The 17840-nt window shown below is 43.2% G+C and overlaps 1 protein-coding gene across 6 annotated transcripts in view; it reads left to right on the top strand.

Annotated features, from left to right (window-relative positions):
• Positions 1-2237: 2237 nt before the first annotated feature.
• The window catches only part of CDK19 (cyclin dependent kinase 19), a 217950-nt gene continuing 202347 nt past the window's right edge, over positions 2238-17840 (top strand). For 4 of the 6 annotated variants that reach the window (XM_015137574.3, XM_015137573.3, XM_077999285.1 and 1 more), the window contains exon 1: positions 2238-2688. In XM_015137574.3, coding sequence (XP_014993060.1) covers positions 2561-2688 — 128 coding nt within the window. In that variant the 5' untranslated portion in view covers positions 2238-2560. The remainder of the gene's footprint in view (positions 2689-17840) is intronic. The other 2 variants (XM_015137577.3, XM_077999286.1) reach the window with 1 other exon arrangement.

Below are 17840 nucleotides of genomic sequence, written 5' to 3'. Positions count from 1 at the left end.
CTCCAGCAGTTATTACAGTGCATGGCAACAAGAGCAACTGATATTTTTCTTGATTAAAGATACCATTCTTTTTTTTTTTTTTTGAGACATGGTCTTGCTCTGTCACCCAGGCTGGAGTGCAGTGGCGTGGTCTCAGCTCACTGCAACTTTCGCCTCCCGGGTTCAAGCGATTCTCCTGCCTCAGCCTTCCGAGTAACCGGGACTACAGGCGCATGCCAACACACCTGGCTAATTTTTGCATTTTTAACAGAGACAGAGTTTCACTATCTTGGCTAGGCTGGTCTCGAACTCCTGACCTCATGATCCACCTGCCTCGGCCTCCCAAAGTGCTGGGATTACAGGCGTGAGCCACTGCACCTGGCCTGAAGATACCCTTAAGGTCTGAGGAAGTTTTCCAGGAGTGGGTAATGTAGTAAATAAAGTAAATAATTCCGCCTCCCTCTAGTTTTCGAAGCTTCTTTCAAAACCTAGCAGGCAGTTCACTATTAACTTTCCTTATCTACCTACCACTTTGGGTAGAACTGACAATTCTCTTCTTTGTCCTCCTAATGAATGTGTTATGTCCTATCCTAGCACCAATCACGTTTAAGTGTGTATTCCCAAGCATTTGAGACATTAGGCTCACCATTACAGGGGAGGAAACCTTTCTAGGTTCTTCAGCTGGTCTATAAACTAAATTGATACCAGCCAGGTTAACAGGAGAAAAACAGTTTTAATTATGTATGTATGCACAAGAGTCCCACAAAATATGAGACTCAAAGAAGGGCCAGATATTTGACACTTACATTACAACCTGGCCTCAGAAAGGAAGTGGGGGCCCGGTGTGGTGGCACGAACCTGTAATCCCAGCTACTCAGGAGTCTGCGGCAGGAGGATCCTTGATCCCAGGAGTTGGACGCCAGCCTGGGCAACACAGCAAGGCCAGTCTCTTTAAAATAAAAGTGGGGCTTGGGGCTTCCAGGGGGTGGTGGAGACAAGTTAAGGGAGGATAAGAGGAGAAAACGTAAGATGAATAAAGGTTGACGTTTATGCAGATAAAAGTATCTCATCATACTAGTTGACTAGGAGCAGCTCTCTTTCTGGTACAGATTCCTTTAATTATGAAAATTTCCTTTAGAAATGTACATTTCTCTTTACAAAGGGACAGTTTTATCCTTTATTTTAGGCAGTAGTGGGATAAGTGAAGCATTTTCCTGTGTTGGCTGGATCTTATTTTTGCTGAAAGACATCAATATGCCAGAGTGGCATATTTTGGGGTGGCATATTCTGGACTCCTTCAGTTATAATTTGTGGTAGTGTGTCCTGAGCCCCAACACAATGAAATCAATCAACGTTCACCCTAACTAAAGGGGCTTTCTTAAATATTCTAGGAGAACCTCTCCACCATGCATAGACCGTAAAAAATCCTTTAAAATTCAACCCAAAGGATAGTTTTAAAACGCGGCTTCCTCCAGGCACTTTTAATTGTTCTTAGACAGATGGCCAAACCTAGTTATGCGAACCGCATATGCTAAGAGAAAACTGACTAGAGCGCCAAGAAAATGATGATTGGCTGCCGGAGCTCAGAAGTTGCATGTTCTTCTCTGGCCAAAGCAGGCACTAGGAAACTGCTGAAGGTTCAGTTTTTGAAATACGGTTTTTGCATCGTAAAGAAAAAAGATCAACCTATCAGGAAGAACCGAGCACATCCAATCGCCAATCAAGAGCGGGAAAGAAGCCAAAGCCTGGGGATACCCACGCACCAACGAGGACGTCATTCTCAAGCCCCCGCCAATGAACAGCGGGACGGGGGGCGGGGCAATAGGCGGACCCATTGCCCTAGAAAACAAACAAGCTGCGGTACAACTGTCCTCACTAGCCCTCTCTTCCGAAGCTACTGCAGCCAAGCCCTCAGCAAGGTGCTGATTTAATGCTTTCTATGCTTTGTGCGTGAGGCTAGTTACAGTGGAGTATCCCCTTCCCACTAAAGTAAGGCACTTCTTTCCAGTGCCTCCCCGAGAACTGCAGAAAGCACACTGGAACTTCTAGCTTTCCACCTTCACAGCAACCGGGAGCCCCGCGCTACCTGAGGGGGAGGGGCGGCCCTGGTACGCAGGCGCGCATGCTTTGTCGGGGGCGAGGCTGTGGCGGCCCGAGGTAACCTGGGAGCTGTATTTCTTAGGCCGGCGAAACCGCCCTGGCCGCTGAGGCCTTCGGGACTACATTTCCCAGGAGGCCCCGCGACCATGGGGCGGGCCGGTGAGTTCGTTAATGAGCTCGAAGAAGCCACGGCGCGGCCCACCAGGTTCCAAAACAAGGAAATGAAGAGGGGAGGCGGGACTGGGGGTGCCTGTGGGAGCCGCCGCCGCCGTCGCGGAGGAGGAGGAAGAGGTGGAGGAGGTGGCTGCTGCGGCCGCCGAGGAGTCCCTTGCTGAAGGCGGACCGCGGAGCGGCGGGCGGCGCGCGCGCGCGCCCGAGAGGCGTCTGTTGGAGAAGTGGAGCGGCGGTCGCGGGGGGAGGAGGAGGAGGGACTGAGCGGCGGCGGCCCCCGCGTCCCGTGCCTCTATGGGGGAAGCAGACAATGGATTATGATTTCAAGGCGAAGCTGGCGGCGGAGCGGGAGCGGGTGGAGGATTTGTTTGAGTACGAAGGGTGCAAAGTGGGACGCGGCACCTACGGGCACGTCTACAAGGCGAGGCGGAAAGATGGGTAAGAGCAGGGGCGGGAGGAGTAGGCTCTCTCGGGTCCTCGCCCTGCCCGCGACCTGGCGGGATGGGTGGGTCGGATCCCAGTCGGGCCGTGCCCGATGGGCGAGGCGGAGGGGATCGCGGGGTCGCGTCCCGACACCGACTCCGAGGGGCGCCCATTCCGCCCGCCTCCCCCGCGCGGTCGCCGTCGCGCCCCTCGAACTCCCGCGGAGCAGCTCGGTCCGAGGCGTCGGTCCCGTCCCAGAGGGACGCCCTCCGAGTGCTCGGAGACGGCGGCGGGACTCGAGTTGGGACCGCGGTGGAGGAGGAGTTTTGGGGTCTGGTCTCTTGGGGGAACGCAGCGGGCAGGCAGAGCTCCGCCGCGGAATTGCCGCTCCGGCCCTGTGTAGTGACGGTCGTTGTGGAACTTCCAATCGGCTGAGCGCCTCGCGGGGGCGGCGGTTTGAAACCTCGCCGGGGAGCCCGTCGGACGAACACGGCCTGGGGTCCTCGCCAGCCCGGCGGCTCTGACCCGCTGGGCACCGCCGCCCCCGGCCGCGATCTCCGCCCCCTGGGGCTGGCCGGCCCGTTGGCCCCTCTATGCGGTACTCCCATCCCTGTCGTATGCCCGGCGTCCCGGATTTTTCATTCTCACATTCTGAATTGCGTACCTTCCCCCTTCGAAGGAGACCTGATGGGCCAGCTGCGTTTCGCAAGCAGTAACTTAAGAGTTGGCTCAGTTCTCTGCTAACCACCCTTTACCTCGCAGCCCCTTGGCTATCTTGGGTATTATGTCCTCCACTCCATCCTCTGCCCGATGACTGTGGGCTGGGGCTTATCGAGTACCTAGATTATCAGGAAGGGAATACAGAGTGACAAAGCTGGGCCTGAACCTTTGTTTTCCTAGGAGTTGGGGGAGAACTGTAGGAACACCTTGGGAAGGCTTTACTGATTGTCCTCTTAAGATAAGAAGAGCTGAATAAAGTACTGAGAATGCCTATCCTTACTTGGTCCTGGAGGGCAGACAGCAGCTACAGCAGGGCCGGTGGAACCAGCTTCCTGGCAGGAATTACCCTCCCCCAAGGTTAGGGACCCAGGAAGATACCCTGTCCAGCATAGACTTTAAAGAGAGTCAAACTCTACGGAAGAGGATTGTAACGGAATATTTCTGAATACACTGATGATCAGCCACAATGACATTAGTAAAATTTGAAGTGCTGCTTATCTTTGTGCGCGCTGTTATAATTTGATGTGGTTGGTATATGAACTCTAGGACCAAAGTAGGTTGTATGCGTATGCACTAATTTCATAAAACAAACAACTCTAGTGTTTTGTCATAAGGTATCGTGAAAATTGCAAAGTACTATCCAAGTGTAAAGGATTATTATTGCAGAGTTTTTTTTTTCTCTTGTAATAACTTGAACAGGCCTCAAGGTACTCAGTTGTTTCTCATAATTCCTTTAATTACCAGGTGTCCTTGAATGCTTATCATAGAATGTGAGTTACTATAATTAACATATTTTGGTTTTGGAATATCCACTCTACCTGTTATACTAGTGTTCTTGTGGGAATTTTATCAGATATATTTGGGGAAAGCACATCCAGTTTTCCTGTTTGGACACTTAATAAATCTGAGGTGGGTTTTTCCCATACTCCTCATGCTAACTTTGTAATATACTTTAGGTTTTAAAAAATGTATTTTAGTGGGGTTTTTTGTTGTTGTTGTTGTTAAAATAGCTTTCTCTTATTAGGGAACGTTTGAGAAGTTAAAAATTCTGCTTCTGAATTGTATTTGAATAGTATGGGCTTATAACAAAAACCAGATAATTCCTGCTTCTATATTTTTTGAATATTTTTCCCCTCTAATAAAGTGCTTGATTCGAATACACTTCCTTTTTGAGTGAAATTTGTTAATTAGAATGAATAAAGCTTCTTTACTAGAGTAAGATTAGTTTGGTTGTCTTCAAAATATAATGCTCTTTTTTTCTTAAAAAAAAAAAGTCTCAGGGTCTGAAAGTGTTAGTTTAAATCACTATGTTATGTATAAGAAAAACCATAATAAAGGCTTTTTTCCTGGATGAAAGATCTGGTTGAGATTTGCAACTTTACAGTAAACACCCACATCTCTTGTGGGTTGGTAGTGGGATTAGTTTTATGTTCATTGATACCAGCAATCTGAAAGAACATCTGTGTCCTTTGGGTTCATGTTAAATTTTTTTTTTTTTTTAACTGTTCTAAACTGCGAGGCAGATTTGCATAGTAAAGGATTTTACACTCTGATCATGGTAGATTACAGTTTAGCTCTTTCCAGATTTTATTTTGGTTAACTCAGAAAATGCATAATGCTGTTTTAGGGAGCCAGACATCACATAGGTTACATTAAAGAGAAATGATTTTGGTATATATAATGTAGTATATAACCAAAACATTGTTCAGGTCTTTAGAAGAAACATTGAAAGAAGTAACTTAATATATCATTAGAAAAGTTTAATACTACAGTTTGCAAAATCTTAAGTTATTTCCCTTGAAGTATGACTTTAGGCAATATTATATCACATAAATTTATAACAAGCTGGAAATGCAAGATTTACATCTGAGTTTTTCACCTTTAATTAAAAATGTTATTTGTTCACCTTTTTGTTTTGCAAGAAGAGAGGCTTTTGACCCAACTCCCCTTTTTATTTAATATTTATACTTTTGAATATTTTTTGTAGAGACAGCGTCTTGCTGTGTTGGCAGGGCTAGTCTTGAACTCCTGGGCTCAAGTGATCCTCCTGCCTCAGCCTCCCAAAATGCTGGATTACAAGCGTGAGCCACCATGCTGGACGTCCAACTATCTTTTTCTTAAAAAAAAAAAAATCTGGCTTAAAAGTTGTTCTTTTTTTGTTTTTTCGTTTTATAGAGACAGGGTCTTGCTGTGTTGTTCAGGTTGGTCTTGAACTCATGGCTTCCCAAAGTGCTGGCATTACAGGCTCATGCCACCACACCCAGCCAAATGTTATTCTTGAAGAGAAACAAGTTCAGAATATTTTGAACTTTTTAATACAAGCAAGAATTCATAAAATAAATTTTCTTCATTATTAAGAAGTCACACATGACAATTTATGGTTACAGATTTCAAGACTGCATTTCTCCAGTTAGAAACATTTAAAAATTTGATCGATAAAGCAATATTGTTAAAAAGTTCTTTTGTTGGCTGGGCGCCATGGCTGATGCCTTTAATCCCAGCATTTTGGGAAGCCGAGGCAGGTGGATCACCTGAGACCAGGAGACCAGCCTGGCCAACAAGACGAAACCCTGTCTCTTCTAAAAATACGAAAATTAGCCAGGCGTGGTGGTGTGCGTGGCTGACACAGCTTACAGAGTTTCTTTTGTCAGGGTTTCAAATGAGTGGTTGATGATTACATAATGTATGTCATGAAATTCTTCACAATAAGTACATGTAGATGTGTATAGCTAATAGGTACAATAGTATTTGCCTGTGTTTGATGGGTTTTTCACAATTGGTTTGTAGTTAAATTATTGTATTTGCATTTTTATTGGATACTTACAGAAGATTAAAGATTTGTCAGTATCATCAGAGGATTAGAACTTTCCAAAGTTTTAGATCATCTAGTTCAATTTCATCTTTTTAAAAATGAGAAATCTAGAGCTTTGAGAGGTTAACTGTCACGCTCATAGTGTCACAGCAGAGATAGCCTGTAATCCACATCTAACTTAGAGTTCTTGCATTTTCCTTCCAAATACCATGGGTGGAAAAACAAAAAAAGGCCATCTTACCTCCTGTCTTGATAACTTACCATATAAACTTTTTTCCATGCCAAAAGTGCATTTATACACAAAAAAAGGGAAAAGGGAAATTATCATATATAAAGGACATTTACAAAGTAGGAGTGCAGGACTTTAGATTCTACTACATGTAGCTGCTGCTTTTCTTTCTTTTTGAGATGCTCTTGTTGCCCAGGCTGGAGTGCAATGGCGCGATCTCAGCTCACCGCAACCTCTGCCTCTTGGGTTCCAGCGATTCTCTTGCCTCAGCCTCCCGAGCAGCTGGGATTACAGGCATGTGCCACCACGCCTGGCTAATTTTGTATTTTTAGTAGAGACATGTTGGTTAGGCTGGTCTCAAACTCCCGACCTCAGGTGATCCACCTGCCTCAGCCTCCCAAAGTGCTGGGATTACAGGCGTGATTACAGGTGTAATCCCAGCCTCCCAAAGTGCTGGGATTACACCTGGCCATGCTGCTGCTTTTCATCTGTTTTTTTCTTCATCCTCACTCTCAACACTTTTGGCCATTATTTCTGATTTGGATAGTAGCTGATTGGTCTCTCACTATAGTCCAAGATCCAGATTGCTGTTAGTGTCATTTTCCTATAAAATCAATCATGTCATATCTCTTTTTGGAAAACTAAACTTTTGCTATGGCTTATACTATCAGATCCGATCTCATCTCTTTCTCTCCTCTCCTTGCATGAATCATGCTTGAGACTTAAATCAGATCCAATCTTAATTCCTTAGTTTGACATGTAAAGACATTTGCATTCAGACCCTGAAGTCTGTAGTCTTTATACCTGCCACCATTTCTTTTTTCCAGTTGCATTCAAGCTATATACTTCTGAAGCATTGAACTCATACTTTCTGGTACTTAAGTCCTTTCATGTCTCATTTTCTTTGCTCTACATTCACTCTAGAATTGTGGTGGTGTGCCATTCTTCCCTCCCCCTTTTGCCTTACCTTTACAAACCTGTCTGCTCATACTTCAATACCCAACTCAAATTGCTTTCCTCCTTGAAGCCTTTTCTTAATCACCTGGTGTACTCCTCAGCTGTGTTTCTACCCCTTTATTCTTACGTATGTAAAGTCACTGTAAGTGATACTAATATGCCTCATAAATTACTAGCTGTAAAAGGATCATCATTCTCTGTCCAGTGCCTTGTAGAGTTGGTCATATAATATGCAAAATTCAATTAAAAATGCCTTTTTTTTTTTTTTTTTTTGAGACAGAGTCTCGCTCTGTCGCCCGGGCTAGAGTGCAGTGGCCGGATCTCAGCTCACTGCAAGCTCCACCTCCCGGGTTCACGCCATTCTCCTGCCTCAGCCTCCCGAGTCGCTGGTACTACAGGCGCCCGCCACCTCGCCCGGCTAGTTTTTTTTTTTTTATTTTGAGAGGGAGTCTGGCTCTGTCGCCCAGGCTGGAGTACAGTGGCCGGATCTCAGCTCACTGCAAGCTCCGCCTCCCGGGTTTACGCCATTCTCCTGCCTCAGCCTCCCGAGTAGCTGGGACTACAGGCGCCCGCCACCTCGCCCGGCTAGTTTTTTTTTGTATTTTTTAGTAGAGACGGGGTTTCACCATGTTAGCCCGGATGGTCTCGATCTCCTGACCTCGTGATCTGCCCATCTGAGCCTCCCAAAGTGCTGGGATTACAGGCTTGAGTCACCGCGCCCGGCCTAAAAATGCCTTTAATTGGTAAAGATGCTTCACTGATCTTAAAAGCAGACCAAATTCCTTTAAAAACACAAGTTTATTTACTTTTCTTAAAAAACAGTGTTTTCAGTAATTGTTTTGAAAGCCTGAAATACAGTAATGTTACATGAAATAGGTGGTTAGATGTAAATATTTCTAGTATATTTTTTCCTAAGAAATGTGCTGCTTTTCCAAACAGTTGATAAATTTCTTTTTTCGTTTTTTTCCCTTGAGAGTGTCTCACTCTGTCACCAAGGCTTGAGTGCAGTCATGCAGTCCTAGCTGACTGTGGCCTTGAACTCCTGGGCTCAAGTGATCTTCCTGCCTCAGCCTGTTGAGTAGCTAGGACCACAGGTGCACATGCTGGCGAATTTTTGTTGTTGTTTTGTAGAGACGAGGTCTCACTGTGCTCACTGTATTACCCAGGCTGGTCTCAAACTCCTGGGCTCCAGTGATCCTTTTGCTTCAGCCTCCCAAAGTGCTGGGATTACAGACATGAGTCACTGTGCCCAGCCCATTTCTTTGAACAGATATTGCTAAGAAAAATAGGCATATTTGCCGGGCGTGGTGGCTCACGCCTGTAATCCCAGCACTTTGGGAGGCCGAGGTGGGCGGATCACAAGGTCAGGAGATCGAGACCATGGTGAAACCCCGTCTCTACTAAAAATAGAAAAAATTAGCCGGGCGCAGGGGCGGGCGCCTGTAGTTCCAGCTACTCGGGAGGCTGAGGCAGGAGAATGGCGTGAACCCGGGAGGCGGAGCTTGCAGTGAGCCGAGATTGCGCCACTGCACTCCAGCCTGGGCGACAGAGCGAGACTCCGTCTCAAAAAAAAAAAAAAAAAAAAAAAAAAGAAAAATAGGCATATTTTTGAGAAATAAATATTTTCTCTTAGGCCGGCTCTTTTAGAATTGCTAGACTAGTAATCTGTCTTCTGTGCTTTTACTAGCTATTTTATAGAGATGCTTAGAAAATATCAGTATTTACATTTTAGGACATCTTTTGTTTTATGGATTTATGGTAAAAAATTAAGTATCTTTAACACTTAGTAAATGAAGTGGACATCTGTTTAGGAATAGCTGGTTTGTCATTTTTGCAATGCAAGCCTTCAAAAACTTTTTGAGGCCTAAGGGAAATTAATGTTTTCTTTTTCAATGAAATTTGATAATCTAGAGTAGTGGTCAGCAAACTTTTTCTGTAAAGAGGCAGATACTAAATATTTTGGGCGTTTTGGGTTACACTGTCTCTGTTGCAATTACTCTATTGTAGTGCCAAAGCATCCACAGATAATACGTAATCCAATATTGATAAGGATGGGTGTGTTCCAGTAGACCTTTATTTACACAAATAAGTGGTTGGCTGAATTTAGTCTGCAGGCTCTAGTTTGCTGACTCCTGGTGTAGAGCAGTGATGTCCAATATAACTTTCTGCAGTGATCTGAAAATGTTTTGCATCCGTGCTGTCCAGTATGCTAGCCACAAGCCACACATAACTGTCGATTACTGGAATATAGTTAGTGTGATTGAGAAACTAATTAGTAGCTATCACACTGAACTGTGTAGGTTTAGAGTCTTTGGATGAGTGGCTTAGCAGCAAATAATTCTCTGACCCATCAAGTGACCTTTCAATAAAAATGTTTAAATCAGGGTGTGGATAAATAGGAAAACTGTTATGTCTTCTTTCAAGTTATAGGAGAAATATTAAGGCTGAAATAGCTTGATAAAGCAAATCGATACTTGAACTATCAATTTATGAATGAAATCAAGGATATTGTACTACTTTTTCAGAAAAGTATTTTATGGCCGGATGAGGTGGGAGGATTGCTTGAACCCAGGAGTTTGAGGCTATAGTGAGCTATGATGATGCCATTGCACTTCAGTATGGGCAACAGAATGAGACTCTCTTAAAAAAAAAAAAAAAGTATTATAAAAAAGTTTGTAAATGTATATATGCATAAAAATATACAATGTGGCTGGGCGTGGTGGCTCATGCCTGTAATCCCAGCACTTTGGGGAGGCCGAGGTGGGCAGATCACTTGACGTAAGGAGATCAAGGCCAGCCTTGCCAACAGTGAAAACTACGTCTCTACTAAAAATACAAAAAATTAGCTGGGTGTGATAGTAGACACCTGTAATCCCAGCTACTTGGGAGGCTAAGGCACAATAATTGCTTGAACCTGGGAGGTGGAAGCTGCTAATATTGCACCACTGCACTCCAGCCTGGGCGACAGAGTGAGACTCTGTCTCAAAAAAACAAAAACAACAAAAAACCACCAGTGTAACATAAGTCATCCCTTTCGCAGCCATTCTTTCCCTATTTTAGAGGCAATCATTCTTGGTTGTCCTTTAAGAGGGATTTTCTTTCGGGGTATGTGCATGCGTGTTAACTTAAAGATGTCATTAAATATGACATGCTAGTGTGCTGCACACTTCTCTATTTTTAGATCATGGCTCACTGCAGCTTTGGCTGCCTGGGCTCAAGCGATTGTTTCGCCTCAGCCTCCTGAGTAACTGGGACTACAGATGTGGGCCATACCCAGCTGTTTTCTGGTTTTTTTTTTAAATTTTTTTAAAAAATTATTTGTAGAGATGAGGTCTTCCTGTGTCTCTCAGTCTGGTCTTGAACTTGTAGCCTCAAGTAATCCTCCTACCTTGACCTCCCAAAGTGCTGGGGTTACAGGCATAAGCCATCATGCCTGGCCCTATTTTTATTTTTATTTAATTAATTTATTGAGATGGGGTCTTGCTCTGTCACCCAGGCTGGAGTGCAGTGGGAAGATCTTGGCTCACTGCAGACTCCACCTCCCAGGTTCAAGCAATTTTCCTGCCTCAGCCTCCTGAGTAGCTGGGACTACAGGCACATACCACCATACCTGGCTAATTTTTTTGTATTTTTAGTAGAGACAGGGTTCACCATGTTGGCCAGGCTGGTCTCAAACTCCTGACCTCAAGTGATCCATCTGCGTTGGCCTCCCAAAGTGCTAGGATTACAGGCATGAGCCACTGTGCCTGGCCCATATTTTTAATCTTAAACATTACTTAAACATTATGACATATCTATATACAGAGATGCCTTGTTTCTTTTAATATTTTTGTTGTATCTTGTTGTATTGACTTATATCATTGGCTCTCTCCAGTCTTGCTAGTACTAACATTGAAGTGGAATATTCTAGTAAGCACAGCATTTTATACCTAGTAATGTGTAAGTTAAATTCCTAGAAGCCGTTTACCTTTGGAAGTAATGGCTTGGAATGGTTCACTAATACAGTGATGTATAAGATAGAAATATTTGAAGACTGGAGATGGGGGGGTTGGCTAAGAATAAGGAAGTGAAATGTTAAGACAATAATAATACATATATATATATATTTTTTTTTTTTTTTTGAGATGGAGTTTTGCTCTTCTTGCCCAGGCTGGAGTGCAATGGCACGATCTTGGCTCACCGCAACCTCTGCCTCCTGGGTTCAAGCGATTCTCTTGCCTCAGCCTCCCAAGTAGCAGGGATTACAGGAATGTGCCACCATGCCCGGCTAATTTTGTGTTTTTCAGTGGAGATGGGTTTCACCGTGTTGGCCAGGCTGGTCTCAAACTCTTGACCTCAGGAGATCTGCCCACCTCGACCTCCCAAAGTGCTGGGATTACAAGTGTGAGAGCCACTGCACCTGGCTTACGGTGATAATTAACACATAAAAATGAGCTATAAATCATTTGTTAAAGGAAGCGCAAGTTACTTTCTTTTTCTTTTTTTGAGACAGAGTTTTGCTTTGTTATCCAGGCTAGGGGGCAGTGGCGCGAACTTGGCTCACTGTACTTCTGCCTTCTGGGTTTAAGCTACTTTCTTATGGCTACTGTTTTAGGAGCATGGGAAAGGCTCCTAAAACAGTGTCTGTGTCTCTGAGTTTTACATAGGAAGAGGAGATCCATGGAAAGGTTTTTAGTGCGATCTGTGTCAATGTTGATGAATTAAGTATTTTTATATTTTAAGGTGTATAAAATATAGTGTCTTATATTTTTGAACTTGATATGCTAGACAAATAAGTTAATATGTGGTGTTACAAGTTGTGTACAGTTGACTGTTGAACAGCAGGAGTTTGAACTGCGTGGGTCCACTTACATGCAGGTTTGTGAAACCTGCGTATATGAGGGCTGACTTTTTGTATAGGCGGGTTCTCCAGGGCCAACTGCAGGACCTGAGTATGTGTGGATTTTGGTATATGCAGGGGTCCCTGAACCAACCCTTCAAGTATAATGAGGGGCATCTATTTGTTTTGAAAAATTATTCTGTAGTGCAGGGTTAGATGACAATATAGAAGATTTTAAAGCAATACATTACAATTTGCAATTTTCTTGGTGGTAAACTATTAGAGTAAGAGTATTTGGATGTTTTAAAACTAATGTGTTCTTTTAAGATCAACTTGTTATAATGTGACTAATATTAGTACTACTTTTGGATTCTAAAACAAAGGGACAAGATGAATAACTAGCATGACAATTTCTTTAAAACCAGAGAGTATCTAGAACCATAAAGGAGTAGCAGACAAAGCTATTTAAAGGTTTTTGTCCATTTATAAATAGCTGATAGTCCAACACTTCCTGTAATAGCTGTTTTGAACGTGCACTGTACAGGGTAAAAGAGAGTCTCAAGAGAGAAGACAGGATGTAATTCAGGATACAAGCGTGCAGCAGTAGTTATTTATTGAGGGTTTGAGTTCTTATCCAGAAGTGAGTGATCACAGAGAAATAAAAACCTGTAAAGTCCTCAAATAACAGGTGTCTGTTTTTTTCTTTTTTGAGACAGAGTCTTGCTCTGTCGCCCAGGCTGGAGTGCAGTGGCGCAATTTCGGCTCACTGCAAGCTCCGCCTGCCGGGTTCACGCCATTCTCCTGTCTCAGCCTCCCCAGCAGCTAGGACTACAGGCACACAGTGCCACGCTCGGCTAATTATTTTTGTATTTTTAGTAGAGACGGGGTATCACCGAGTTAGCCAGGATGGTCTCGTTCTACTGACGTCGTGATCTGCCCGCCTGGTCTCCCAAAGTGCTGGGATTACAGGCGTGAGCCACTGCGCCCAGCAACAGGTGTCTTTATAAAATATCTTTAACTTGGCGGGGTGTGGTGGCTTACGATTGCTATCCCAGCACTTTGGGAGGCTGAGGTGGGCAGATCACGAGGTCAGGAGTTTGAGACCATCCTGGCCAATATGGTGAAACCCCGTCTCTACTGAAAAATACAAAATTTAGCCGAGCGTGGTAGCGCGCACCTGTAGTCCCAGCTACTCAGGAGGCTGAGGCAGGAGAATCGCTTGAACCCGGGAGGCAGAGGTTTCAGTGAGCCGAGATTGTGCCATTGCATGCCATCCTGGAATAAGACTCCATCTCAAAAAAAAAAATCTTTAACTTGAGCTGTATAATAAGTCTTGCTAAAGGAAAAATACACTCTTCTTATAGAGGCTTTAAACCTGTTGTGTATTTTCTATTTAAAAACATTTTTTTCAGTGAGGGTTTGTAATGGATGATCTCAGTTACTAAGCTGAACGTGATTGGGGAATGGATTTATTTATCAAATAGGCCAGTTAACTTTGTTTTGTTCCAGTTATAGAACAAAACCTATTCATGGCAAAGTGTTTTGCAGATGTTTGTAGATATTTAAATTTGGACAGAAAGGTAAGTCCGTGGTTTCTGGAAAACTCCCTCCCTTCTTCCCTCCCTCTTTCCCTCCTTTTCTCCCTTTCTTTCTCTCTTTTCTCTTCTTTTCTTTTTGTTCTGTATTTTTTTTCTTTCCTCTCTTTCTTTTCTTGAGACAGGGTCTTGCTCTTGTCACCCAGGCTGAAGTGAAAGTGATGCAATCACAGCTCACTGTAGCCTTGACTTCCTGTGCTCAAATGATCCTCCCATCTCAGCCTCCTGAAGAGCTAGGACTACAGGCATGTACCACCATGCCTGATTAATTCTTGCATTTCTTGTAGAGACAATGGATTTTTCCATGTTGCCCAGGCTGGTCTCAAACTCCTGGGCCCAAGCCATCTACCCGCTTTGGCCTCCCCAAGTGCTGGAATTACAGGTGTAAGCCACTGCACCCAACCTCAATGTAGTTATTGTAATTGCATTTTAAGAATGACTTAAACACTGAGTAAATCCTATTATTTTAGTGTTACGATAAATATACGAGTGCAGGTGTCTTTTTGGTAGAATGATTTATTTTCCTCTGGGTAGATACCTAGTAATGGGATTACTGGGTCAAATGGTAATTCTATTTTTGGTTCTTTGAGGAATCTCCAAACTGCTTTCCTCAGGGGATGAACTCTTATTTTAGGATTTAGGTGCAAATTTATAAAAGGACTTTTCTGTTTTCTGAAAGATTTTATGTAATTTGATCTTGTCTTATTTACAAAACCAGAATTGTATTAACTGATTTTTCAGCAATCTGTTGATCTTTGTTGTATATTTGTATCAAAGTGGAAATAATTTTATGCTATTAAAATTATGAAATAACGGTTGCACGTGGTAAAAAACTTAAACAGTATAGTTGTATATAAAATGAAAAGTAAAAGCCTAGGCTGGACGTGGTGGCAAAATGAAAAGTAAAAGCCTAGGCTGGACGCTGTGGCTCACGCCTGTAATCCCAGCACTTTGGGAGGCTGAGGTGGGTGGATCACAAGGTCAGGAGATTGAGACCATCCTGTAGAAACCCAGTCTCTACTAAAAATACAAAAAATTAGCCAGGCATGGTGGTGGGCGCCTGTAGTCCCAGCTACCCGGGAGGCTGAGGCAGGAGAATGGTGTGAACTCGGGAGGTGGAGCTTGCAATGAGCCGAAATTGCACCACTGCACTCCAGCCTGGGCGACAGAACAAGACTCCGTCTCAAAAAAAAAAGTAAAAGCCTTCCTTCTCACTGTCTGTGCCGGAGACCGTCCTTGTCACATCTCAGAGGTAACCAGTGTTAACCATTTCTGTGTAAGTTTTGCTGTTGCTTACTGTTGCTTACCATTATAACTTTAAATAATATACATATAATTCTGCTTCTTGATTTATCAATTTTAGGCAGTTTTTGTTAAGTTTCCATCAGAGAGGCTGAGCAATATTGTGAAATCCCACTACCTCTATTGTTTTCCCTTTTCTCATCCTAACCTTCAAATTTATTACTTCTATTTTAATTTGTTTCTAGTAAATACCTTTTTTTTTTTTTTTTTTTGAGACAAAGTCTGCCTCTGTCGCCCAGGCTGGAGTGCAGTAGCGTGATCTCGGCTCACTGCAACCTCCGCCTCCCGGGTTCACACCATTCTCCTGCCTCAGCCTCCCGGGTAGCTGGTACTACAGGTGCCCGCTACCATGCCTGGCTAATTTTTTGTAATTTTAGTAGAAACGGGGTTTCACCGTGTTCGCCAGGATGGTCTCGATCTCCTGACCTTGTGATCCGCCCACCTCGGCCTCCCAAAGTACTGGGATTACAGGTGTGAGCCACCATGCCCAGCCTCTAGTAAATACTTTTATGGCTTTAAATTATAAACTTAAATTTCTTTTTCATTATTTATTAGTTTAGATATTATCTCTGATCTTCCCAATGTGAATTTTTTTCTTCTTTTAGATTTTAGATTTGGGGATACATGTGCAGGGTTGTTGCATGGGTATATTGCATAATGCTGAGTTTGGGCCTCTGTTGAACCCATCACCCAAATAGTGAACATAGTACCCAGTAAGTAGTTTTTCAACCCATTCCCTTCTGTTTTCCCCCTTTTGGAGTCCCCGGTGTCTGTTGTTCACATCTTTATGTCTGTGTGTACCCATTGTTTAGCTCCCACTTATAAGTGAGGACGTGTGGTATTTAATTTTCTGTTTTCTTATTTCACTTAGGATAATGGCCTCCAGCCCAACCCATGTTGCTGCAAAGGATGTGATTTCATTCTTTTTTATGGCTGCATAGTATTTCGTGGTGTATATATACCACATTTTCTTTTTAACTGTTGTTAGACACCAAGGAGGATTCCATGACTTTGCTGTTGTGAATAGTGTTATGATAAACATACGAATGCAGGTGTCTTTTTGGTAGAATGATTTCTTTACCTCTGGGTAGATACCTAGTAATGGGATTACTGGGTCAAATGGTAATTCTATTTTTGGTTCTTTGAGGAATCTCCAAACTGCTTTCCACAGGGGCTAAACTAGTTTATATTCCCTCCAACAGTATATAAGTGTTCCCTTTTCTCCTCAACCTTGCCAACGTCTCTTGTTTTTTATTTTTGATAATAGCCATTCTGACTGGTGTAAGACGGTATCTCACTGTGGTTTTAATTTGTATTTCTCTGATGACTAGTGATGTTGAACATTTTTTCCCATGTTTTTTGGCTACCTGTATGTCTTCTTTTGAGAAGTGTCCATTCGTGTCCTTTGCCCACTTTTTAATAGGGTTGTCTTTTTCTTATTTTAAAATATTTAGAATAACTTACTTATTTTATTTTTTTGAGACAGTGTTTCGCTCTGTCACTGAGGCTGGAGTGCAGTGGCGTGATCATGGCTCAGTGCAGCCTCAATCTCCTGGGCCTAAGCAATTCCCCCACCTCAGCCTCTTGAGTAGCTGGGACCACAGGTGTACACCACTAAGCCTGGCTAATTTTTAAATTTTTTGTGGAGACAGAGTCTCACTGTGTTATCAAGGCTGATCTTGAACTCCTGGGCTCAAGCAGTTCTCCCACCTTGGCCTCCCAAAGTGCTGCTAATTACAGGTGTGAGCCAGCTCCCTCCCCTAGCCCCCAGCCAAGATTGCATTCTTGGTTTGGTTCTCAGCTTGAATGTTATTGGTGTATAGAAATGCGGTTGCTTTTTATATGTTGATTTTTTATTGTGAAACTGTACTGAAGTCGTTTATCAGGTCTTGGAGTCTTTTGAAGGAATCTTTAGGGTTTTCTAGGTGCAGGATCATATTATCAGTAAATAGATAATTTGACTTCCTCTTTTCCTGTTTGGATGCCTTTCATTTCTCTCTCTCTCGCCTGATTGCTCTGGCTAGGGCTTCCAATACTGTATTGAATAGGGGTGGTGAGAGTGGGCATCCTTGTCTTGTTCCAGTTCTTGGGGGAATGCATCCAACTTTTGCTCTTTCAGTATGGTGTTGGCTGTGGGTTTGTCATAGATGGCTCTTATTATTTTGAGCTATGTTCCTTCAGTGCCTAGTTTGTTGAGCATTTTTGTCATGAAGGGAATGTTAGATTTGTCACATGCTTTTTCTGTGCTTACTGAGATGATCGTATGGTTTTTGTTTTTATTTCTGTTTATGTGGTGAATCACATTTCTTCATTTGTATATGTTGAACCATCCTTGCATCCCAGGAATAAAGCCCACTTGATCGTAGTGAATTATCTTTTCAATGTGCTGCTGGATTTGGTTTGTATTTTGTTGAGGATTTTTGCATCTACGTTCATCAGGGATATTGGCCTGTACTTTTCTCTGTTTGTTGTATCTTTGCCAGATTTTAGTATCAGGATGATACTGATTTTGTAGAATAAATTAGGGAGGAATCTTCCCTCCTTGATTTTTTGGAATAGTTTCAGTAGGCTTGGTACCAGCTCTTCTTTGTATGTCTGGCAGAATTCAACTGTGAATCCATCTGGTCCAGGGCTATTTTTGGTTGGTAGGCTTTTAATTACTGATTCTATTTCATAACTTGATATTGGTCTGTTCAGGGTTTCAAATTCTTCCTGGTTCAATCTTTAGAGATT

This window comes from Macaca mulatta, chromosome 4, assembly GCF_049350105.2.
Source record: "Macaca mulatta isolate MMU2019108-1 chromosome 4, T2T-MMU8v2.0, whole genome shotgun sequence".
In the NCBI taxonomy this organism is placed as follows: Eukaryota; Metazoa; Chordata; class Mammalia; order Primates; family Cercopithecidae; genus Macaca; species Macaca mulatta.
Note: the sequence above shows the minus strand (reverse complement) of the source record. Positions and strands in the feature narration are given on the sequence as shown.